The following is a 12,164-nucleotide window of genomic DNA, read 5'->3' on the forward strand; positions in this document are numbered from 1 at the left end:
CATTTTCGAAAAACTCGGGCTGCGGTGGGCCCCTCAATTTTCAAAAATTTAAAAAAACCTAATTCAAAGAAAAATTTTTGAAATTTCAAAATTTCGAGTTCCATCACCTCTAGAAGGTCCTTTTTGAGTAAAAAAGCCTCTCATGGCGATTTTAACCTCCGCCCATGAAAACCAAACTGATTCCCCCCCCCCCCCCCCCCGAATAGCTGAAGTTCGTATATTATGTGAGATGTCCTAAAATTGGTTGTTTTTGGTTTTTCCTCCTTCCAACCCCACAAAGTGGTGTCCTTTGGTAAGAAAATAATTCCTTATTTTTCCCATTTTCAAAAAATTCGGGTTGCGGCGGGCCCCTCAATTTTCAAAAATTTGAAAAAAAACAATTCAAAGAAAAATTTTTAAAAGTTCAAAATTTCGAGTTCGATCGTCTCTAAAAGGTCCCTTTTGAGTAAAATAGACTCTCATGATGATTTTAACCCCCTCCCGTGAAAACCAAGCTGACCCCACCACAAAAGCTAAAATAGCTATTCTGGTGGGGTCAGCTTGGTTTTCATGAGAGGGGGTTAAAATCGTCATGAGAGTCTATTTTACTCAAAAGGAACCTTTTAGAGACGATGGAACTCGAAATTTTGAACTTTTAAAAATTTTTCTTTGAATTGGTTTTTTTTCAAATTTTTGAAAATTGAGGGACCCACCGTAACCCAAATTTTTTGAAAATGGAAAAAATAAAAAATAGGGAATTATTTTCTCACCAAAGGACACCACTTTGTGGGGTTGAAAGGAGGAAAAACCAAAAACAACCAATTTTAGGACATCTCACATAATAGGGTAAAAGCAGGTAATATGGGGTTGCTAGTAATACGGGGTACCCGCTTTTTTCGTATTCTGTGGGTGCTATCCAACAGGAAAAAATTTAAGGAGTGTTTTTATTAAATGATTCTAAGATGATCTGATCAGACCCGGAGGCGATTGGTCACGTGTACTCTTTTTTATTCGTCGGTGGTGACTTTTTCATGCAACCCCAAAAACAGATACCTACTTCAAGTTTTTTGAACGTTTTCGCGAAAAATACATATTTTTTTGAAATTTCAAGTAGAGTGTCGGAAAGAGCCATGATTTTACTATCTATTTCATACTTTACTTGTTCAGTGAGTCGTTTTTCTGAATTGAAAAAAAAATATAACATTTTTGGCGTTAAAATTTTCACATGCTGGTAATATGGGGTACCTTGTTTTTTTTTGCAGATTTTTGACATATTCTGAACCAAAACACTAACAAGTGTAAAAATTATGAATAAAAATAATTTTTCCTGTTTGTTTTATTCGTTTATTTTCATTTTTACAAATACTTCATGTTATCTGCCATTTTTTGGTGAATTTTCAACAATTTTTTCAAAAAATCAAAAAATTATGAAAAAAATCATGGGAAACCATTGTTTGTGCGTGAAATAAATGTAAAAACTGGGAAACATTTTTGTTTGGCTTTTCAAAGGTCATTTCATTGTAGTTTTTATTGGTACCCCATATTACCTGCACTTTTTCAAAAATGTCGATTTTGAACTTTTTTTCAAAAAAAAATTAAAAATGGTAAAAATGATTTTTAGTGGCCACAATTTTTATCACAGATGGGTAAATGTTTGAATTTTAGAATGTCGCAAAAATTTTCATTTTTCATCAATTTCTCTCCATTCAGGAAGAGTTTGAACTTATGTACCCCATATTACCTGCACTTACCCTATACGAATTTCAGCTATTCTGGGAGGTCAGCTTGGTTTTCATGGGAGGGGGTTAAAATTGCCATGAGAGGCTTTTTTACTCAAAAAGGACTATAGTATAGGAATTCAAATTGAAATTGTTAATTTTGATTTTTATGATACAATTTTCAACCTACCTTCTTTTCACGACCCCTTGTTTCGAATAATATCATTAGAATTTAAATCACGAGTTGCAACATTCATTCGATAAATTTTTATAAAGCTCTCGTTTCATTTTTGTTCTTTTCCAATCGCTTCAAGGATGGTCACCCAAGTAGACCTGCCATACAAAATCAAGTAGGTACCGTGTGATCGACAACTAATTTAAACAAAATAATCATAGATATTAACGAAAGTATAAAGCTGCAGAGACCCTGTCATCACAACCAGACTGCAGCCTGTTCCCAAGGTTTGCACAGTATTTAAAGTATTAGCAAATATACTAGTTATTGAGAGAATTGAGATGTTAGACGCCCTGTCATCGTCCAAACAATTACTACACTATTCCCAGCATAATCTTATTTTTTAAAAAATATTGACTTAGGTAAAGATTTCAAAAAGTGCGGTATATAATCGACCATGCAAACGATGTTGAGTACCTATTTGCTAATTTGTATGATTAGTTTATATTATCTTTATTCGTATTCGGTGGTTGGTTACTATACTAGAAGCATAAATATACTCTGTTGCGAAATACCTCACCGATCATTGATACCTGTCTTTTACTATTGGCGAATCTGGTAATCAACTCTAGGTACCTCTACATTTCGCATCTATGTGTCCAAGTCTCTAATATATAAGCTCTTAGACTCTTTAGCTGGCCATTATCTGAAAAGCCGGCTGAGTCGAGGAGGTCAACCAGTGTCTTGGTGGAGCATACCTCATCGTACTCGTATGTCTTAAATCCAAGGCGTTTTCGAGTACTCGTAATTACACGTAAAAGTGCTTAAACACGATTTAAACTTATAGAGTGAGAGTGGCTATTTGTAAGTTATTGATCTTATAGTACCTCTGTATGTAGTGTTCTGTTGTTTGGCGAAAATTGAACTCATATGTTCAAAAAGCCATAAAACCAGAACCGGAGGGGTTTGTCCATTTGTTTGTACGAGTATGAGATGAACATTCGGACAATGACGTGTTGAAATCTTCAGACCAGAGGGATAGGTGGAAGAAGGCAAAACGCGCCAAAGCGTTAACCGTGTTTCGTTATACATTTATCGTAATAGTTGGCGCGCGAGAGAATTCCGAACCGGTTCCAGTATCTAATTTTAGAATTCCCAAAGCTGTACAGATATAGATAGGTGCATAGGAGAGAGACTTTCTTACACGGATGGCTCGTTTAGGGGAATTTGATGGTTTGATACGTGCCATGGAATCCACATACGGGGAGGAGGTATCGCGTGTAATTAACTGGTTGACTTCTGGTCTTGCGTAAAGCGATGTGAGGTGATTTTTTTCGGCATGTATCCGGTTCTGTTTGGGAAAGGTGTGTGGGAAAAAGTCACGAAATTGAAATCGTCGCTTGGGTATTAGTCGTAGGGTTGTTGGATTTGAGCGGTGGGGGGGGGGGGTGGGGGAAATGCTGGACTTAGTCGTGTTCTTTTGGATTGTGAGAGATTGGTGGTTACTGGATTTGCTTAGAGATAGTTTGCTAAACGTTTGGCTTCCCAAAAAAGGTCTCCAGAAGTGAAGAGAGGATGAGATCTCGATGAAAAAAGCTCCTAACATACTCCACCAGCACATTTCCAACACCTAATGACCCACAGCACAGCATTGAGCATTCCGAAGTCTTTCTTCATTGAAAAGCACATAAATACACATCACATTAGCATGCGATTTTCGCATTTGAATCTTTCTAATTACGCATCCGAGCCATCTAGCGCTGACGGTTGTTGATCGATAACCCCATACAATGTGCCTTCGAAAACTTGACTATTCGCACTTTTGTCATCGTGGGAATACATTATCGACATGGAGCGTTCGCACATCAGGCTTTATAATAACGTACTCGTATATTCCATGATTAGCAATAATGTGATAGAGAAAGATAGACTGACGATAGAGCAACGAGCAAGGCTACATAGAGTATGAAATCAATGCGAGAAAGAAGCCAATAAGCAGACCGGATGGATGAGGAAACAGGTGCACAAACGCCGATCCGATCCGATCGTCTCAAGGTCCTCAGTGCGCCATCGTACAAGTACATACTAGATAGTTGTGCGTTAATGCGAATTGCATCCGCTCAAAGTCGTATTTTGGTTTACCCACCAACGAAGACGATTCGATTACACTCCATACGAGATCGATCTAGTTACGAGACAGGTAAGTGTACGACGACATCTTAAATAGACAACAACGTAAGTGTGCGAATAAAAAAAAAAAGTTCATCGCAAACAAAACCTGCACTTGACTCTTTCTAACCATCATCTCATCATCTGTCTTTGTCTTTCTCTTTATAGATCTCTCATAGGCATAGTCAATGTTGTCTTTTCTCTGCTGCATTGCACACATTCAAGGTCGCACGCACTCATCGTTGTTGGGTTTATTGACAAGTTGTACTTTGGTATTATAATGGATTAAATACGTCTGTCTGTGGCGCGGTGGTCGCGATTATTAGTCTATAGTAAGCCAATGAGCCTGAGCCGCCTACCTTGGTGTCACTGTTCTGCTCTCTTTTCTGTCTTATATCCTATGGTCAGTGATGGAATTGCGGTTTACGGGCATCTTTCACTGTCGTTTGCTGCTGGCGTCCGTAGATTGTAATCGGCCTGCGTGGTGAAGTGATTGAGTTACACCCTTAGGCATTTTGTAAAATTCAACGCGGGTGTAAGATGAAGCAGAAAATCCTTGGTCTTGGTAGAGTTTAGTTCTAGTTCCAGAATTCCACACCTGACTTCATCCTTTAAAATTGGTTTCCTGTTACAGAACGATGTCTGCAAATGGTGATATGCCAATTGTCAATTGTCTCTGAGTCTAGTCCAATCCTTTACTTCTGCAGTAAAATCAATTTTCAAAATTTTGCTAAAAATATTGTTTGGATAGTTCAAAATTTGGTTTCCACTTAGCTTTGAGGTTATTGACCCCAAAAACCATCATTCCAGTAAATTTCAGCTGATTAACTCAGTGGTAATTTTTTTTTATCAGACTTCAGAATTTTTACATAATTGAGCTTTTTGCAACATTTTGATGTTCTCTAAAATTTTTTGCTGAAAACTTAGCAAATTTCAGTTGCACATCTCAAGTATAAATTTTCATACAGACTTCAAAATTTCAATTGAAAAAAAAAAAATCAAATTAGTTATTTACAACATTATACTTACTTTCATTGGTAGCTCCAAAGCAAGATTCTGATTTGTCCAATAAATTTTCAAAATTATTTTGAAATTGTGAAAAGTGATTTTGAATGAATGAATGAATATTTTATTATTATTCGGTTCAGCGCAATTTAGCGCTATTCACAAATTTTACAAATAGGATACTTAGAAAAAAAACTTGAGAAAGAAAAGAGTTAGGGCTAAGAAAACTAAAAGAAATTTTGAGGAAGTTTTGGTTTGAGTCTTGAGACTCTTGAAGGGTGATTTTTTTTTGTCTGATATCTAAGCAGCAAGCAAGGGTGTTTTCAGATAATTTGTTCAGGTATTTTTCAGTTACAGTTTTCAGAAAGTCATCAATCGTTTCAATTTTGAGCTCGCGTTGTATTTGGGTATCCAGACAAAACCATGGAGCGTTGGTGGCAATTCGACAAAATTTATTTTGGAATATTTGAAGTTTTTTCTTGTTTGTTTTGGAGGTACCATACCACACTGGAGCCGCATATGTAAATGTAGGACTAAGAATAGTCTTGTAGATTAGTAATGCTGTTTGGATTTTCAAGTGCGAACTTCTGTTGATTAGCGGGAAAAGTGTTTTGAGTTTGAAGTATGTAGCTTTCATTTTCTTTGAGATGTGACTTGTAAAAGTGCATCATTTGCCAAGGAATACTCCAAGATATTTAATAGCATCATCACTCCATTCTATTGTAGTGTTTTCGATACAGTAAAACCTTGATAAGTGCAAACTCAAGGGACAGGAAAAATTATTGCACTTATCGAGTTTTTCACTTGAAAAGGTTTGCACTTGGCAAGGTTATTTTTCCACAATTTGCACTTATCGAGATAAACAGTTCACAAAGGTTGCAATTTCCATTGCCTACGTAATTTTGCACTTATAGAGGTGAAACGTACAGCAACTTGCACTTATAGAGGTTAGATTCACCTACAATTTCTATTGTCTAGGTAATTTTGCACTTATAGAGGCAAAACGTACAGCAACTTGCACTTATAGAGGTTAAATTCGCCTACAATTTTTGTTACAGAGGTAATTTTGCACTTATAGAGGTGAAACGCACAGCAACGTGCACTTATAGAGGTAAAAGTGCTTCCTTCTTCCGAAAAATTGTTGCACTTATCGAGGTTACTATTGCACTTATGAAGGTGAATTTACATGGGAAATTGACTGTAGGGACCGGGGATTACATTTTTGTTGCACTTAACGCGAATTTGCACTTATCGAGGTTGCACTTATCGAGGTTTTACCGTATTAATGTTTCTCACAGGGTTGCAGTGATGTCTCAGCGTGAAGATTTTTGTAACGTTCTGTTTTGTTTGGTTTGGATTGAGTTCAAGTTTCCAGGATTTTAGCCAGGAGTTAGTATGGTGTTGATGCTTTGTTCGAGTTTGTCAATTGCACTGGAGAGATTATTACTTTGGGTGCATTAGCAGGTATCATCTGCAAATTGAAGAATTTTAGCATTTGATGAAGTTTGCTGTCATTGCAGTAGATGTTGAAAAGCGTAGAGCTTAGAACAGCTCCTTGAGGTACGCCTCTGAAGATAGGTTTCGAGTCCAAAAGTGAATCGTTGATGTGAATCTGGAAGTAACAGTCTGATGAGAATGATTTGATAATATCAAATAAGTAACAAGGTACTTGAGTATTCTGCAATTTTTGTAGGAGACTGGAATGCCATATAGAGTCATAAGCTTATTTAATGTCGAGAAAAAAAGTGATTTTAAATTGCCTAAAATTTAATTTCCATTTGGTTTTGAAGTCCTCAACCCCCCCCCCCTCATAAACATTTCAGTGAAATACTGGATTTTTGGATTGGACATTTCTAGTGTGTGTGAAAACCGAATTCTTGATTGCTTTGTCTTGCAAGATCTCCTTATTCAATTTGGCATGACATGTAGCAGAGCCAGTGTTTGGAAAAACCCAAAATATTCCTATCCAAGTTGAAATGAGGTCGCTGGTAGCGGAGCCATTTTTTCAAAAATGTGTAACATTCACATCAAAATCAGCATGGTAGCATAGCTGGCTTTTCACAAAAGCCACTTCAAATATCCAATGGTTGAATGAAAGATTTCCAATTCATTATCAGACATGGTAGCAGAGCTCGTGATGCAATTTTTCGAAATACGAGTACCTTTGATCGCCACCTGCGAAGTTCAAACACGCTAGTAATTTTTTCCAACTCTTGGTACCGTTTGGCATTTTGCCCGTTGGCATTTCCTCAGTCACCTTGAATCAGCTATTTAGGTTGACACATGGATTCCGCAGGGTGCTTATGTAATTTACCGAAGCATTATTCAACCCACCTCACGAGTCGCGACTCCTGTGATTTTAATTATTCGACTCGGGTCAGTCGTGTACGTACACGGCTAAGTATACGAGCACGTCAACAACGTCAACTTGACCACTATTTTCAACTATCAACGATTATAGGTATACAGAAATGGTTCCACCAATCGAATCGATAACAATGTCGTCGTCTTTGGTTCGGGTCCAGACCTACGTACTACGAGTAGGTATATCTTGGAGAAAATTAGACATATTGAACGAAAGTACTGTACGAGTTCGAGTACAATTGTCGGGGCCACATTTACGTGACCGTTTGTTAGTCTATTTTATGCGTATAATGATCTATGCTGCAGCCGGAGCAGGCCATAAGACATTACTACTCCGGTGGCCTTGATCATTTAAATATATACGAGCTGAGCTTTTTTTATATAGTTACTCATTATGTTTAACGGGAACGTACACGCGTACTGCAATTAAACCATAATTGAGATATATTCGAAGAGACATTTAGTATCCGGGGGAGGCAACTAGGTCCAGGGGCACCATTTGTAGTGCGTAGTATAATTGACGGGTGCAGGAAAGTTGGTCAGACTGTTGGAGTTTGGGTAATAGTAGACCTTTTCGGAGGCATTTTATCAGATTGTTGTGGAGGACTGGAGGTATTTCGGTGCTGAAATTCGGATTTCTTCCTGTGTTTTGAGGAGTGTGACAGCAAAGTGTGTTTGCAGGAAGAAGAAGAGGCGACTGTGCTGCATTCCACGCACGCATATATGACTTATAAGTGTGTTCGTACGTCGTCGTCGTTTGTATTACGTGTTCGTGAAAATTTGTTTTCGTCTATTATGTAATTAATTATGTCAAGATTAATTTCAATTTAACCGGTTTGACGTAGAGTATCGTTTTGCAACGTTAACACAGTGTACATTGCACCTTATCAAAACGCCGAATCTTTTTTTCAAATAATTTTTTTTTGGTACCTAAATATACGTGTGTACTTATGTAATACATATTATAACTTATTATATATTTTTTAATTATCTACTTCGTAAAATAATAAACGAAACGTATACAAAATATGGATAAGTGTTATATGAGGTCTTCGTGTGCCAGCTCCAGCCACGGATGGCTTCGGCTTCTTATAATCCGTTGTACATATGAGATGAATAATAACGTATGTAACTTGTTTGACAGGATCGGTTTATGCGGATTTGATAATCCATTACGAGATGCTAAAACAGAAGAGGTGAAAAAACATATCGGAAATGTGAGTATATCTTTTACATTTCGTGATTTTTATTACTTTCGCCGCGGACACGGCGTGGGATCAATAAACGAGCTGTTTTGGCCAGAAAAATATCTGCAGAAATTTCGCTATACGAGTATATGCATGTTTATGAGGTTGTAAAAAACGTGTTGTTATTTTTTTTTTTGGCCAAATGGCTCGGTCATCCCGTTTTGTATGTATCATTTCGGATTCGGGTACAATGTATCATAACGTTATTTATACATATTTTCAACTCGCAGGGTGTCAAATTGAAAATGGACGACCAAGGCAATATTTTAGTGAAACGATCATCCAAATGCAACATTTACGTCAAGAGTACCAGCGAAGGCGAAGAGAATAGCATAGGAGCGGAAATTTTAAAACTATCCAATGGCGCTTTAGAGCCAGATAAACCATTTAAAGTGAGTATATACATATGTTACTAGGTATTACGAGTATGGTTGATTGATGCGCCCATATAAAAAGATGAGGATCCCAAGTCTGACTGAGTCGATTTGCCAAATGGCGATGATACATATCGGTTGTAAATCATGCCCACCTTGGTAGGGGGTGTTGAGGTTGCGTGTTTGTATATGCGAATGCGAATTTGTTGGTTTAGGTATATTTTTTTTCTTTCCTGTTATTTGCGTGATTTATCGAGATATACGAGTAGTAGTAGGGGTTTGACGAGATGTGGTCGGACGTTCACCTTTCAAGGTGGTCGTGAAATTTGAAGAATTTTCAGATTAATAGATGTGTAAGTACATGGGTGAAATGCGTTTGCGTTTGAATGGAATCGGTTGGAGCAAAGACCTGAGTATGGGTGAAAGGACGGGAGTGATGGACGATACATTTTTTTTGTAATTTTTTTTCAGAGATGTTAGGTATAGATAGGTTGCTGAATTTTTCTCGGGTCAATTTGTCAAAAGGCAGAGGAACTTGCAACTTGGCCCATTTTGTCAATTTTTTCCAATTTTTCATCATTTTTCATCAATAATTAATTATCTGGCCACTTGATACCCTTATCAGATGTCAAATTACGTTTCGAATTTTTTTTTCGATTTTTCATTTCAAAATCTTTAGCACAGCTTGAATTTTTTGAAAAATTTCTGCCATTTTTTTCATTTTTTTTTTTAGTCAGAGATAAACAGAGACATCCTATTAGATTTACCCAACTTTGATCACCCAATTTCATTTATTTATGTTTTGATTTTTTAACAAAGCAATTTTAAAACAGTTTTGTGTGTCTGAAAAATGACCATAATTATGTAGATAATTTCATATAAATTCAAACAAATTTTCGCCGAGGGTCCTCCCATTTTTCCAAAATATTTGTATGAAATCTTGTCCTCCTATTTACTAAAAAAAAAACTGCATGCATTTTCTTCCAAACACGCTTAGGAGACTAAAGAAAAGGGGAAGCGGGGGTGCCATGATGCCAATTTTTAGTGAAATCTTAATAAATTTTCTAAAGTTGAATGATGAACTTTTTCGACATGATAAAAAAGTCCCTAAATGTCCCATAAAAATCTTAAGAAAAAAAATGTAGCAAAGCAAATCAAATGAGTCTTTTTATGGATTATTGTCCAATATGGTTTTTGGCCTCGGTTATCGCCTTATCGGATCTTGAAACCATGGGAGAAAGAGAGGGAGTCAGGGGATGAGAAGCATCTCGAGAAAATGAAAAAAGCAAAGCATAAGGTTGCTTATTTTCAATAATTTGATAAATTGAGCTGCTAGAAAAATTCAAGGGGTTTCAAAATTTTTTGTTGGCAGAAGTTTGATCTCAACTTGGCAAAGTGAAGGTTTCAATGCGTTTTCTATGGTCCAAATTCTATTTTAATTTCATTTTTGACTCATTTTGATTCCTTGCTTTATTAAGAATTCTCATATTTTGGCCTCAATTTTTATTTTTTATTTTTTGCACTTTTGGCTCAGTTTTGATTTATCTTTGAAAAGCAGTTGAATAATTTTTGTAAAAAAAATTCAACTTTTTTATTTTTGCAATTAAAGATTTTTTTTGCGTTTTTAAAACTTTTTGTTGACACATTTGCAGAATATGACTGCTTAATTTGTCAATTTGAAAATTTTTGGTACAATTCTGACTAACAAAATTCTTTTGATTTATTTTTCTCATTTTTTCGGTTCTGTTTTGACACATTTTGCAGAAATTTTGCTCTTAAATCTTCCAATTTGAATGTTTGGCAAAAATTTGTGCTGCATATTTTTTAATTTTAATTTTTCAATCTGGCAGACTAAATTTTTGTTTCAATGGAATACCTACGTACATTTTTTTTATATTTCTGCTTTAAAACTTTTGCTAAAATTTAGGCAGATTGGTTTTTTAATTTGAAAGCTTTGGCACAATTTCATGTTTCCAATTTCTTTTCAACTTCACTGTTGTTTTTTGATATTTTGGAAAATTTCACTGTTCAAAATGTTTCTAAAATTTGCATAATTTTTCTCAATTTTGCATTCGGCTCTTTGGCAAAACTTCGGGCTTTACATTGTCAATTTGAAAATTTGGCACAATTTTTGGCTTTGTTTTGTTGTTTGACAATTTTGGCACCATTTTTGATTTGATTGTGTCAGTTTGAAAATTGTTGCATAATTTTTGGCTTTATTTTGACGGTTAGAAAATTTTGGCTCATTTTTTGGCTTTATTTTGGACAGTTTTAGCGGTCCATTTCGTTAATTCAAAAGCTTTGACACAAATTTTGAATGTGAATTTTTTCATTTTGTTAGTTTTGTCACTTTTCTAAAAATTTTAATTCACTAAATTTTTTTTGAACTTGGCCAAAGCATTTTAAAATTCCGCTGTAGCGCTTTTGGCATAATCTTGGCTGATTATTTTCGTTGCATAATTTTTTTTCGTGTTTTAATTTAATACCGTTCACTTTTGGCACAATTTTAATTTAATTTTTCAAATTTTTCCCAATGTCATATTTTTTTTTTTATTTTATGAATTTGGCTGTGCAGAATTTTTAAAAAGTATTCATAATTTTTCTCTCGCATTTCTTACTAAATTTTTGCTGTATGCGATTATTTCGTAAATTTGAAAATTTTGGCAGAGTTTGTTTTTAAGGAGTTGCATTTATTTTTGGTACAATTTTGGCTGCCCTAAATTTTTTCTGATTTTATTTTATTTTTTGTAATTGATCGTTTAAAATTTTCCAAAAATCTATGTGCTTTTCCGAAACTTGAAATGGCATCTACAATTTTGGATACTCTGTTTTTGGTTTGTCTACTTTTTGGTGGACGTCCATTTTTAAAAATTCAACTAAATGAAATACCCATCATGTACTCTAAGAGTTTGCCTATTTTTTATTAATTCTGCTTTGGAATTTTTTAGCAGAATTTTTAGTTCTCTATTTTACCAATTTAAAATTTTTGATGCAATTTTTCCCCGCTGAAATGTTTTTAGAATTTATCCATTTTCGCATATTGATTGCCTGAAATATTTAAAGAATTTTTTTACTTTGGTTCATCTTGCTATGGCGATTTTAGCACAATTTTGGCCTTCTTTTGCCAATTTTT

General features: G+C 35.4%; 1 protein-coding gene across 3 annotated transcripts in view; it reads left to right on the forward strand.

Moving 5' to 3' along the window:
- Positions 1-12,164, forward strand: part of exp (expansion) — a 297,616-nt gene that overhangs the window by 246,527 nt on the left and 38,925 nt on the right. For all 3 annotated transcript variants that reach the window (XM_065351980.1, XM_065351981.1, XM_065351979.1), the window contains exons 4-5: positions 8,555-8,627; positions 8,888-9,049. In XM_065351980.1, coding sequence (XP_065208052.1) covers positions 8,555-8,627; positions 8,888-9,049 — 235 coding nt within the window. The remainder of the gene's footprint in view (positions 1-8,554; positions 8,628-8,887; positions 9,050-12,164) is intronic.

The sequence above is a fragment of the Planococcus citri genome, chromosome 2, assembly GCF_950023065.1.
Source record: "Planococcus citri chromosome 2, ihPlaCitr1.1, whole genome shotgun sequence".
NCBI lineage: Eukaryota > Metazoa > Arthropoda > Insecta > Hemiptera > Pseudococcidae > Planococcus > Planococcus citri.